Below are 14575 nucleotides of genomic sequence, written 5' to 3'. Positions count from 1 at the left end.
ATCTTGTTTATGTAGTATCTGTTTACATCCGGGATGCTAGTTCAGGATATTGGTAACATCCTGAATGGTATCCTCGGGATTACTAATGGATTATGTGCAGGTACGTGGGTTAGAAGCTAGCAACGTTAACAAGACTTATTCCAGGAAGACTCGGTCCAAGTCGTTCAAATGAAGACGTTGAAGCCATATTACTCGGTCCATAACGTTCATAATGGAATATTCGGAGTAGCCCATATTTGTAAGGATTATTGTTTGTAATTCATTACTATAAATAGGTGGGTATATCAGATCAACTAGGACATCACAATCACACTCGCTACACTCTAACACTTGCTCTCTAGCAATTTTCACTTTCATACAAATTCATTGTAACACTTAGCGATCTGATCTATATCCTGCACTGTATCCTGAAGTTTAAAGCAATAAGAAGAACAAGGCAGTTGCGATTGTCAGCTCCCGAGGTTTTGTGCCGGCGATCTAGATTGATCAAGGGCTTTCCTCGTACATCTCGTGTCAACCCCTTTACTTTTTGCTCATTGTTTGATCGTAGATACAGCTCAATATCCTGAGCCGTATCCTGAACACTGTTTTTCCAAACAACATAACCAACATATTTTCAACACACTTTTCAGCACACTACCTCACTTAACTAATTTGATCACTTAATTGCTTCGGTAATTTTTGACCAAAACATTCTGTACAACTTCGTTGGTAGCCAATATGGCTTTGTTATGAAAATTTCCAGGATTTTTGAAATATTGAAGAATAATACTGGTAGTATGACATTTTATGTTCTGTTAATAGAAAAAAGTGAACTATTATGCTTTGATAAAATTAAAATTGTTATTAGCGTTGATATTTATAGATGTGAATTGGGTTATCCAAATTGCTCGCCGCTTGATTGAAAAATGCTCGCTTGATTTACTACTCGGATATAAATGAGCCGATCTGCTTGGTTCGGTTTAAAAACGAGCCAAGCATGAGTAAAGGTCTACTCGCTCGTTGCTCACTCTGTTGGCTCGAATAATTTGTTGATATATACACACACATATACATATATACAACTAGGGGAATGTTCATTTGAGAAGAAAATTTAAATGAGAAGAAAAAGAACAAAGAGTACAATTGTAAAACATTAAATATTTTTTTCACTTATCTCATTTATTATCATCTTTGACTAATTAATTAGTCATAAAAACTATCATCTTTCACACTAATCTTTTTTCACTACACACATCAAAAGTTACCCTACACCTTTCGAAATTTACCCTACGCATGTTGAAATTTATCCTACACAACCCGTAATTTTTCATATACACATTGTAATTTATCCTACACTCTAAATTATTTTATTTTAATTTTTTGAAAACATATATATTTTGAAGATAAGTTACAAATTTTAATGTAGTTAGCTATTAAAGAGAAATACTACTAATTAATGATCTTTGTAGGTTTACCATATTACCCCTATAGTAACATTATTTACTTATATTAAATGAAGTAAAATAAAGCATTCTTATTTGTTGAAATTTCTTCTTTTTTCTTTTTACAAAAAGTTTCTTCTTATTTGAACTTTCCACTATACAACTATTTATTTATATAATAACAAAACATGAGATGTCTTAGGAATAGTATACAATTGGTCAGATTTATAGTGTTATTTACACTATTGCCATCAGACTTTATTAGTTGAAAAAAAAGAGACTTGATAAAGAGAGACCGAGAAAGTTTAAGATGAGAGAGAGTCAATAGGGAGGGTTGTAATTAAGAATTTGGCAGCAACAAAATTCTTTTTCTATACATTGCCCACCACAAGTCATGTTCTAGAAAGGTTAAGAAGTTTTATGTTTCTGTTTTTAACACTAAACTTTTGTCGGAGCTCAGTTTTATGTTTGTAAAGGTTCTTTTCCTTTTAGAGTTAACTTAACAACTATTACTAATTAATTTAATTGCTTTCGATTGTAATACTATGACGAACCAAACGTCCGCCGCAAAGCGCGGGGATTTTTGTACTAGGATTTATACATAGTATACTAGCATAACATTTCAATTAACCCAATAAAACCAACTAGCCTAATAAAAAATAGTATGTAGCCAAAATGCCCAATGCTTTAGTACACCCCAAGTCTCATAATTGTTCTATGCCAGTCTGCTCTAATTCTTTAAGCGACGTTAAAACTTGCGAGCCCGTGACATTCCTGCCTCTCTCGTTCTCTGCTCTAATTCGATTTCGAGTTGCGTACTCCTGCCTCTCTCATTCTCTGCTCATTGGATTCAACCTCATCCTCGAACAGTTGGCTCATTCTCTACTCTAGAAAGTAGAGCTATCCAAATCGCTCGCTCAACGTCGCTCGGAAAAATTAATGCTCGAAAAATACTCATTCAATTTTCTGCTTGGTTTTAAATGAGCCGACCGTCTGGTTCAATTTATAAACGAGCAATGATCCGCTCAATTCAGCTTGGCTCGTCAACTGCCAAGTCAAGTAAAAATGGTTAGGGTAAAAAAAAAGAAAATATGAGTGATATAATTCACAAAATTCAAGAAAATGCGAGATAAAACGAAAACAGTAACAAATTGAAAGGAGTAATAGTGAACACTACAATTTTTTTTTTTTAAATTAAGTGTAAAAATGAAAATTACAACTTTAGGGCTGTTTGTTTCGCAAACAAATGTCTGAATGGTTCAGACATTTGCCTCTGAATGATTAAGCATTATACTAAGTCTGAATGATTAAGACCTCTAATCTGAAATGGTAAGACATTTGCCTCTAAACGATTAAACATTACACTGGCTTATAATGGTTTAGACCTCTTACTAGTCCAACACTTAATGGTTCAGATCTCTTACTGGTTTAGCACTTAATTATTCAGATATTGCCAAACGGCCCTTTAGTTATTTTTGTTTGTGTGTGATTTTCTTGTAGGTGTGCCTTACTGATTAAAAAAAAAAACAGTAGAGTCCCTTAGTCCAAACTCTCATGCTAATTAATGAGAATGACAACTTTGACTCCCAAAATTACACCATGCACAGCATGACTCCCAACTTATATCTATATATAGAACTTACACGTGCATATAAATAGAAACACATAGTTAGTTCCTTTCTCTATCTCTATCCTTATTCATATTGTGGGAAGAAAAACAAGAACGATGGATGCAGTAACAAACACAGTGGCGATCTCATGTGCAATAGTAGTTGTACTATATGCGTGGAAGATTATAAACATCTTGTGGGTGAGACCAAAAAAGTTGGAGAAGTTACTGAGGAATCAAGGTTTCAAGGGAAACAAATACAAGTTTTTGTTTGGGGACATGAAAGAGTTCGAAATGTCGTTTCAACAATCCAAAACCAAACATATAGATCTAGATGATGAAGATGGGGTTCTACCATACATTGTGCCTTTCAACCATCAGCATCTGCAAAAATTTGGTAAGTTAAGACGTTTTAGAATGACTTAGAAACTATACAATGTGGCGAATCTTTTGCGATCTATTCATGCTACGAATTGACAAAACTTGTGGATTTTGAATTAACATAAATCGTCTCAAGCACCTTAGTGTGCATCGTGTACCATAGATATGAAACAATCTAGTTTAGGGGTCGTTATGAATTAAAACTGGTTTAAAATGAGCTTTTGAATGAGACAAGTTTATCTATATATGTAAGGGTCATTTGAGCGATAGACTATTTGAACTTAGTGTAATTAGGGCTCCAAAAGGAACCTAAAGTTCAACGAAAAGTTCGTGAACCGTTCGGCGGGAAATTCGTTTACGTTCATAACGAACATGAACAAGAAATTCTGTTCGCTTAGTTAAATCAACGAACACAAACAGATGTCCCGTTCGTTCAATTACGCTCGTGAATGTTCGGCAATGTGTTCGTGAACATTTGTTCATGTTCGTTTGTTTATGTTGTCCATTAGAGATTTTTTAGCATTTATTTATTTTATCTAAACTTTTTATTTTCTTTAATTCTTATTTATCTTATTATCCAAGCAAATAAAATAGGAAACTCTATCTCTACCTTGTTTATGCACCACTCCACTTTCCTTCTCATTATTTACATCGAAAAATACTATTGACCTTCGTTCAACCATTAGGGCTTCAAGGTATAGCGTCGCTCCCTATCACCCATCAAACTCTAGCCACCATCGTCTTCGCTAATTTTATATAGTGTTCGTGAACCATTCGTGAACACATTCCTTTGCTTAATGAACGACCACAAACAAAAAATCTCGGTCAATAAGTGTTCATGAACCGTTCGTGAACACATTATATCCTTAACGAACGAACACGCACAAGACCTTGTTCGTGTTCGTTTACAGCCCTAAGGCCTTGGGGTGTACCTTAACACATGGGGTGTTAAAGGTGACATGTCATGTTAAGAGACCTTGCATACCATTCCTTTCTTGTGTTAATGGGTGTTAAAGGGATTACTTGTTAACATGTTAACCGAATGTTAAAAAATTGAATTAATTTTCTTTCATTTTTTAAACAAAAAAGCATTAAAGAAATCAAGTTAGGTGGGGTTAACGGGAGTAGACCATTTCCTTAAGATGAAGTGAAGCAAGGGCGTAGCTTTGTGGGGGCTGGAGGGGGCGGCCGACCCCCCGAACTTTTCGCTCAGTAGTGGAGAGTATATAGTTTTCATATAGAAATTTTTGGGTATATACGTTTTTGACCCCCCGGTTTTATAGAAATTTTTGGTATATACGTTTTCGACCCTCCAGTCGGAAATCTCAAGCTTCGCCACTGACGTGAAGTGAAATGAGGAAAAGCGAGTGATGTATCACCTAGGTGGAGTTGAGAAGTGTTAAAGTATACCCTAAGACCTAAGTGTAATAGCAAGTGTTCTAAAGAATGTACCTACTAATACAAATAATAACTAATATAACTATTGACCAAGTTTCTTTTACTTTCTTGAGACTTCAAATATATGACATGGTAGATTAGTACAGGTTAATTTTGGTTCTAGATAAATAATAAAATTTAACAGGCTTATTAATGGAAAATCAAGTTATGAATTAAGTGTAGAGGAAACTATATTTAGCCACACTTTATATATATATATATAGAGAGCCGCTAAAATGAAAACCATCAGTTTCTACCAATCAGGTTTTGCCAACAGAAAGGGTAATATAGTCATTTACCCCAATTGTCATTTCTTTCCTCTCTCCACATTAATTACAATCAGCTTTTTTCAATTGTCACATTCTATTTAAACCAACATTTTGTCTCTCTCTCTCTCTCTCTCTCCTCATTCTGATTTTGAATATCAAAACCCATGATGAAGTTTTTGAAGACTTCATCTTCATTCTCTAAAAAATCCAACATCCTCCCTCTCTCTCTCTTGTTGCCTAACATCAGTCAAGACGGTCACAGGTTCCCCTCTTTCCGGCGATAGTTTCCAGCGTCCCACCCACACCCCTCGGTTCACCTCTTTCCGAAGACAACCGCCAGCCAAACACCCCCCTCCGTCTATGGTGGCGGCGCGTGATGCCGGTGGTTGAGTTTTCCGGCCGGCACCCACACCCCGGTGGTTGAAAATCACGGCGACGGCGGTGATGGTTTGTGTGATATAAGAAGTGGGGGTTCTTTTTTTCTGTATTTTTGGGGATTTTGTGATGTAAGAAGTGGGGGTTCTTTTATTGGTTTTTTATCCGGTCGTTAGTAGGTGGTTGGTCGGCGGCGGAACACGTTGGTGGGAAGTGGTTGGTCGGCGGTGGTGGCGGCGAAGGATGGGGCGAAGGGGGTGGGTCATCTGATGGCTCGGGGGAGAGCGGCTGTGGGTGATCTGCAACCCCATCTCCGGTAACATTTTTCGATTTTTTTTTAATCTCTGTTGTTTTGGTTTGTTTATTTGAATCTGTGGTTTGATATGTGTTTCTTTGAATCTATGGGTTTGATCTGGTGGTTTTGATGATGCAGGTGTGTTTGTTGTTGAAAACAGATTCAACAGATTTTTTGGCATTCACCCAATTTTTGGCATTCTGTTGAATATGTTTTGATCTGGGGGTTTGATTCAATAATAGACGCATGTTTGGCATTCACCCATTTGAATATGGTGTGTTTCTTTGAATATGTTGAATCTGTTTTGACGATGCGTCTGTTGAATATGTTTTGATCTGGGGGTTTGATTATGTTGAATATGGTGCTTTTTGAATATGTTCATCAGGCTTTTTGAATGTTTGAATATGTTGGTTTTAACCCGTTTTGGATTTTGGGCGATGATGATGCAAAAAAAAAAACCCCGTATATTTTGATGACGAGGGCGCGGCAAGGATGGTGGAGGGTAGGTTTTTGAACCTGCAACCCTACTTTTGCAGCCTCTGATTATCGGAAAATCTGAGCCAAAACATCGTTTTTTTTAAGATTCCACTCGTTTTTTTTATTTTTGTTTGTTGGGTTTTTATTTTTTTTGAGGCGTCTATGACGATAACAATAAATCTGAGACACCTCCCGAGTTTGCGATTTCTGGGTGCGTTCATTTTTGTGTAAAAAATTTTTTGTAAAAAAAAAAATTAAACCGTAAACATTTTAACGTAAACCGTAAATTTTTTTAACGTAAAACGTAAAAACGTGAAGCGTAAAAAGTTTTACGTAAAACGTTTACATAAAACGTAAAACGTAAAACGTAAAACGTAAAACGTAAAACGTTAAGAAGTAAAAAGTAAAAGTTTTAACGTAAAACGTAAAATTTTTAACGTAAAACGTAAAAAGTTTAACGTAAACGGGACGCTAAAACAGCGCGTTAAAACGGGACGTAAAAAATGGGGCGCAAAAACGGCTTTGTAAAAAACGTGACGTAAAAAACGGCGCGTAAAAAACGGCGTTAAATAATTGGCGCGTAAAAAATGGCGCGTAAAAAACGGCGTTAAAAAATTGGCGCGTAAAAATCGGAGTTAAAAAACGGCGTTAAAAAACGACGCGTAAAAAACGGCGTTAAAAATTTGGCGCGTAATAATCGGAGTTAAAAAACGGCATTAAAATGGGTGTTAGAGATATAGTGAAAATGGTGTGAAATAAGATTTTGAGGGTATGAGAATAGAATGGGCCTATTAAACTCAGAGACAAATCTCGCATAATTTTTTAGTAGCAGGTGTAGATTGAGTATTTAGTGCACGAATTTTTATGATTGTACTATAATATATAAAGAAGAACTTTAACGTGAGAATAGAAAGTATAAATGTACTAAATAATGTATAACTTTTCTCAATTATTAATTTCTCTCTTAACTAATTATGCAAAAAAAACTTATCTTTCACATTTCCAAAGTTATCCTACAAATGTCGAAATTTAACCGACGCTTTATTCTACACATATCGAAATTTATCTTTCACCGTAAATTTGAATTGTTTTAAAATAGTATATTTTAAAAATGAGTTATTAATTTAATTTAGTTATCTAATTTAGAGGAATACAATAAATTAACAAATTTTATAAATTTACTGACACGCCTTTACAATAAATTAAATACAAATATTAAATAAAACATTTATATTCTTATTCGTTGTATTCTTACAATATATACTCTTCTCAATGGGTTCTAATATATAATAATAATAATAATAATAATAATAATAATAATAATAATAATAATAATAATAATAATAATAATAATAATAATAATAATAATAATAATAATAATAATAATAATAATAATAATAATAATAATAATAATAATAATAATAATATAGTTTTGCAACATGAAATATAACAGGGTGTTATGCTCCTTATAAACTAGTTCCCCAAGAAAAAAAGATGAAGTAATCCGCTTACACATGTGGCCAATGATTTTGCTCAAGAAGTTAATCCTTTGTAGCACATCTGCAAGGACATTTTAATATATTTTGTTTCTTTTAAATTACCGGCCTGTATGTAAGTGTTAGTTGGAATTCTGTCTTTTTAGGAAGAAGTTACTTCAAATGGATTGGATGGAACCCAAGATTGACTGTTATGGACCCAGAGATCATCAAAGATGTATTGGTCAGAAAGATAAATGACTTTCAAAAGCTCACGTTCAATCCACTGTTTGTTAAGTATATAGCAACGGGCTTGGTTTCCCATGAAGGGGATCAGTGGGCTAAGCATAGAAAACTAATTAATCCAGGTTTCCATGCGGAGAAGCTAAAGGTATCTTGATATCCAGATTTCATTTACAATTCTATGTTACTAATTTTAAAACTAGTTCAAATATGTATTTTTCATTTTTTCTAATGAAACTAGTGTTATGCACCCAGAATATGGCACCAGCTTTTCATTTAAGTTGTAGTGAAATGATTGGGAAGTGGGATAAACTAATTTCATCAAATGGGTCATGCGAGTTGGATGTTTGGCCTCATCTTCAAGCTTTAACAAGTGACGTCATATCAAGAACTACGTTCGGAAGTAGTTATGAAGAAGGAGTTCGGATATGTGAACTCCTAAGAGAGCAAAGTGAACTTGTAATGGAGACCTTAAAGTCACTTTACATCCCTGGATCTAAGTGCGTGATTCCCATTCATGTTAATAAGAAAGGATTTTGCACTAGTTAAATCAAGACTAAATAAAAGCTAATTGTTTTGAATATGATCTCGACATAGGTTTCTTCCAACAAAAAGGAACATGAGGATGAACGCAATAAATAATGAAGTACAAAGTTCAATAGGAAGCATCATTGAGAACAGGCTCAAGGCTATGAAGGCAGGAGAAGGTAACTATGATGATTTGCTAGGAGTATTGCTTGAATCTAATAAAAAAGCGGTAGAGCAACATCAAAACAAGAGTCATGGGATGACTATCAATGAAGTTATTCAAGAGTGTAAAGCTTTCCACTTTGCTGGACAAGGAACAACATCGAGCTTGATAGTATGGACGATGATTTTGTTGAGTAAACATCAAGAATGGCAGTCACGTGCTAGAGAAGAGGTTTTGAATGTTTTTGGAGACAAAAATATGGTTATTGATGGGCTAAGTCATCTAAAAGTTGTAAGTGTTTGATTGAGTTGGTGAATTATACTAGTTTACATCTCCAAATAATGTTTTATTTTTTCTACGTAGGTGACTATGATCCTTTATGAAGTTTTAAGGCTATATCCTCCATTTGTTGAAATAAACCGCCAAGTTGTCAAGGAAACCACAATGGGAGGATTTTCTCTACCATCAGGAATTGAGATTGCATTACCAATCATACTACTTCATTACGATGAGCAACTTTGGGGTAGTGATGCCAAAAAATTTAAGCCCGAAAGGTTTTCTGAAGGAATCTCTAAGGCAACCAAAAATCAAGTTATTTACTTTCCATTCAGTTGGGGACCTCGATTCTGCATTGGACAAAACTTTGCGTTGCAAGAAGCTAAAATTGCCTTGGTGTTGATCTTACAAAAGTTCTCTTTTGAACTTTCACCATCCTATGTTCATGCTCCTAATGTGGTTCTCACCCTTGAACCGCAAAATGGCGCACCTCTGATTTTACATAAACTCTAGTGGATTATATAAGTGGCTAGGTATTATATAAACGGCTATGTATTATCAAAATCATATAATAAGAAACGAAATGTGTAATGCACTGGCTGTAGTGTATTATATCCTAATATCGTTCTAACACTTGGAGACGTGGCTATTCATTATATGAGTCATATAATAAGAAAATAAATGTGTAATGTATGTTAACGTTAAAAACTTATAGTTGCACGACAAGTCTTGATTGTTTGTAGTGTGTTTTATTACTTTGTACATAAATTGCCATTTTGGATAGTTAAGAGGTATGGTCCGAATTCCTTGCCCACATGGCAAGGACCACACCACTTTTTCATCCTACATGGCGCCTACATCAGCAAGATAACCCAGAAGCTTCTAGAAGCTTCTGGAAGAAATCAAGGCGACACCAAAAATGCTCCATCCGACAAAAAGGACAACACGTGTCACCAGTCATCGAGCGCCATGTAGGCCTGCAACAAATCAAGGAGCAGACCGACAACGCCAGTACGACGTCCCTAACACGAGCAAATGCAAGCGCGCCACGTGTACCACTACACCGGCCATGGCAGAGGAGACCAAGTGGATATTCCCCTTGGTCGGACAGCTGGCGCGCAACCACAGCTGGCATAGCTGCTCCTCCCTCCTGCACCCTCCGGCTATAAATAGGACCCTTCATCATTCAGGTTGAATCATCTTACCCTCCATACTCACACACTCAACACACACTGTTTATTCTCCCTTAGAACAGTACTTATTCTCACGCCGGAGCCTGGTTAAGAGGGAAACCCCCCATATTCCCCTCTTAACGAGACTAACAATGTTGCTGTTTTGCAGGATTCCGGCCATTCCACGAGCAGAGAGAGAGATTGAACCCACAGAAGGAACAAACCCCCCGTTTAACCTCAGTGTTATTCTGTGTTTCATCATTGGCGCCATCCGCTTTTTGCAAAAACCACACTCATCTCTTTTCTCTTCGAAAAACACTCGTCAAAATGGCTGAAACAAACCCTTCACACCAGGTGGACGGAGAAGTTTCTTCCTTTGAGCTCATTTCGGACACAGCACACGTCCAAAGGGGCCAAAGGAACGAAATCATCCAAGAAGGGCAGATGAACAACGATTTTCCTAGTATCTTTGGAAGTGCATCCAGGGTTGTTAGCCAAACCACAACAGGATCCACTTTCCAACCTCCAGCTAGGATCATCACCCAAACTACAAATGGAGCCACTTTCCAACCTCCATCTGGGGTAGTCCAACAAACACCCCCACCAGTGCAAACACCAAGCCATGGAGCTGGCCCCTCAGCTCCATCGGAACAAGCACAACTGAACTTCTCTGCACTTCTAGGGCTACCCGGAGGAAAAACTCTGGCTTCCTGGTAAACCGAACAGATGACGTCTATAAATCTCGTTTACACACAACTTAGCGCACAACAAGCTTTGCTTCAAGCGCAAGCCAACCAGTCCGCATTTGTTACTCCACCACGAAGATCTCTGAGTACGCACACAACTCAGCAGATCAATGCATGGAACTTGCGCCCAGAGAAGGGACCTGTGCGAAACATCAGAAAACCAAGTGCGCACGACACGCGCGACACTTATGGCGAAACAGAAAGCAATTACGTACAACACTCTCAAAGAAGGCCAATTCAAAGTGGTTTGGGCGCGTGCAACATGAACGCTGAATGGGACGATGAAGAAGAAGACCCGACGTACAAGGGGGAAAGCACAGTATTCAACAGATTGCACCCAGATCATGAAGCATACAAACCGCCCAAGCGCGCAGGGTACAACCCAAAAGCAGAACATGACTACACCTTGAGCTATCGGCCGGCCGACATGGCTGAAAATTCAAAATTCATCAAGGAAATTGCCACAGCCGCCATAGACAAAACAAAATTGCCACACAACGTGGGCAAATACAATGGCTTGACAGACCCCGATGATCACCTCCAAGTTTTTAATGGCGCAGGAGCAACAGTTGGATGGAATCTGCCAACTTGGTGTCATCTTTTCGCGCAAACATTCGTCGGCGCAGCGCGCATTTGGTTTGACAGCTTACCAGCAGGAAGGATCAAATCATGGATCGATTTTAGAGAAAAGTTCCTTGCGCACTTCTCCCAGCAACGTAGACACACCAGAGATCCAGCTGATTGTTTGAACATATGGCGCAAAGACCACGAAAGCGTGGAAGATTTCATCACCAGATACAACAAAGAATGTCTGAAAATTGGGGATGTAGGCGAGAAGATGATGCGCGCACACTTCATGAGGGCAGTCAAATGCGACGATCTAATCAAGCGAGTGAAAGGAAGAGACGGAGGACCCAAAGGTTGGGAAATCTTCATTGATGCAGCCAAGACCATTGCACAAACAGACAAACAGTTGACCGGTGATGATCACCGTCAACGCGGATGTAACCATAATGACCGGCACAACAAAAAGGGCAGAGGCCAACCATGGAAAGCGTCTGGTCATAGAGAAAGAAGCCCAGCAAAAGAAGACGCGCGCCATACAATCAACCAGATAGCCCACCGGAAAGAAGTAAAAAGAGAAAACAGGGAGAAACAGTGGACACCTCTAACAAAGACCCCTTCCGAGGTCTTGTCCACCGAAAATCATCAGTTCAAACCACCCCTGCAGATGCGAAACAAAAGTGGTCAAGACCCAAACCTCTTCTGCGAATTCCACAAGGACACAAGCCACTTAACCGATGACTGCTTCAGCTTAAAGCAAGAAATAGAAAGGGCCTTGAGAGACATAAAGCTCATTCATCTGATAAACAGTGGAAAGCGCGACTACCGCCAGATTCAAAGAAGAGAAGAAGGGCCAGATAACAAAAAGCTCCGGAAATTAGAAACCCACATGGTTCAAGGGGGTCCGCGAAGGCCAAGGAGAAATTATTACAAGCGCACACAAGACGACTCGTGACGCGAAAGACAAGTTGTTTTCTCTGTTGTAAGAGGAGGTCCAAGAGAAAGGAGACCCATAGTAATATCTGGTGTAATTGGTCACTACCAAATCGACTACATTTTTATCGATCCAGGGAGCACCGCGGACATCATATATGAACAATGTTTTAATCAATTCGATCAAGAGGACAAGGCGCGCTTGGAACCAGTCGATTACCCACTAACTGGTTTCTGCAATGAAGCCGTCTTTCCTCTCGGCTAGATATCATTCCCGGTGTTACTCTCGGACGGAAGAAATTCAAGAACAGAAGAAGTCACGTTCATGGTGTTGCCCGCACATTCAAGACATGATATCCTCTTGGGGAGATAGTCTCAAGGAGACTTTAGTATGATTTGCTCTGGACCATATTCAGCTGTGGGATTCCCAACAGAAACAGGGATAGCAATAATATACGCAAGCAAAGAAGTCTTAGCAACAGAGGAAGTCAGACCTGCAAAGGCAAGTAAACCAACACCATGCGCGGAAGCAGAAAAATGGGTATTGAACAACGCTTACCCAGAACAGACAGTCACCTTGGGACCTGCAATGTCCGATCTAACGCGCGCGGCGCTAAAAAAGCTGTTGTTCGAAAACATGGATGTGTTCGCCTAGACACCAGCTGACATGGTGGGTGTTCCACGGCACATAGCAGAACACCGATTAAACGTCTGAGAAGAAGCAAAACCGGTGGTACATGCCAAGCGCCACTTGGGAGACATAAAACACGATGCCATGAAAGAGCAGGTTATGGAGCTATTGAATGCGGGTATCATCAGAGAAGTCAGATACCAAACATGGGTGGCGAGCCCAGTAATGGTACGGAAACCAAACGGTAGTTGGAGAATGTGTGTAGACTACAAGGATCTGAACAAGGCATGCCCGCGTGACTGTTACGCCTTACCAGACATCGATGAAAAGATTGATTCGCTAGCAACATTCAGATGGAAGTGCTTCCTTGACTGCTACAAGGGTTACCACCAGGTGCAGATGGCCGTCCAAGACGAAGACAAAACCGCATTCCGCACACCGACAGGGCTATACTGCTACACCATAATGCCTTTCGGTCTAAAGAATGCAGAGGCGACCTACCAGAGACTGATGAATGAAACGTTCAAAGATGCAATCGGCAAGTATATCGAAGTGTATATGGACGACTTGGTGATTATGAGTAAAGAGGAAAGCATGATGCTGGTGAATATCCAGAAGACATTCGATACGTTGCGCGGTGTAAGTATCAAGCTAAACCCAGCGAAATGTTCTTTTGGCATGGAAGAAGGAAAATTCTTGGGTTTCATTGTTACGAAAGATGGTTTCAAAGTAAATCCTGAGAAGGTAGAAGCGATCGAGAGAATGCCGTCACCGTCAACCATCAAAGAAATGCAGAAGTTGGCAGGACGTCTGGCAGCACTAAACCGCTTCCTGGCCAATCACGCAGCAAAGTCTTTCCCGTTTATCAAAACACTACGTAACTGCATGAAGAAAAGCCAGTTTCAATGGACTCCGGAAGCCGAGAGCGCATTCTGCGAGATGAAAGATTGCCTCATCAGATTAGGGCTGGCAATTCTGACACGAACACGATAACACGACACGAACCTACATGAAGTTAACATGTTTCGTGTTTGACCTTAACAGGTTTCGTGTCTAAACAGGTCGACATGATAAGACTTGTTTAAATTTCGTGTCTAAACAGGTTAAAACCCGTTAACCTGTTAAGACCCGTTAATGACCTGTTTATAATTTTAAATTAAAAAAATATATATCAAATATGTGGGGTTAACATGTCATGTTCGTGTATTAACAGGTCGTGTTCGTGTCTTAAACAGGTCATATGATATGTTGGTAACATTTTCGTGTCTTAACAGGTCATTTCGTGTAACCTATTTATTAATAGGTTCGTGTTCATGTTTGGAAAATCAGACACGATAAGATTTCGTGTCGTGTTCGTGTTTACAGGTTTCGTGTTCGTGTCTTAACAGATCGGGTTAACCCGATATGCCAGCCCTACATCAGATTGCCAACATTGACTGCACCAGTCAAGGGAGAACCTTTGGTATTATACTTTTCAGCCTCCGACAGAGCAGTAGGAGCAGTTTTACTCGTTGATCGACAAGGTGTCCAAACACCAGTTTACTATGTGTCTCGTACCCTGTCCGATCCAGAAACCC

General features: G+C 38.7%; 1 protein-coding gene across 1 annotated transcript; it reads left to right on the top strand.

The window, feature by feature from the left end:
• Positions 1 to 3101: 3101 nt before the first annotated feature.
• On the top strand, positions 3102 to 9564 carry LOC110909157 (cytochrome P450 CYP72A219). The gene is made up of 5 exons (XM_022154175.2): positions 3102 to 3430; positions 7910 to 8133; positions 8241 to 8485; positions 8583 to 8967; positions 9040 to 9564. The coding sequence occupies exons 1-5, from the start codon at positions 3151 to 3153 to the stop codon at positions 9463 to 9465; spliced, it is 1560 nt and encodes a 519-aa protein (XP_022009867.1). The 5' UTR covers positions 3102 to 3150; the 3' UTR covers positions 9466 to 9564.
• Positions 9565 to 14575: the final 5011 nt, after the last annotated feature.

This window comes from Helianthus annuus, chromosome 14 (genome assembly GCF_002127325.2).
Source record: "Helianthus annuus cultivar XRQ/B chromosome 14, HanXRQr2.0-SUNRISE, whole genome shotgun sequence".
Taxonomy (NCBI): Eukaryota; Viridiplantae; Streptophyta; class Magnoliopsida; order Asterales; family Asteraceae; genus Helianthus; species Helianthus annuus.
Note: the sequence above shows the minus strand (reverse complement) of the source record. Positions and strands in the feature narration are given on the sequence as shown.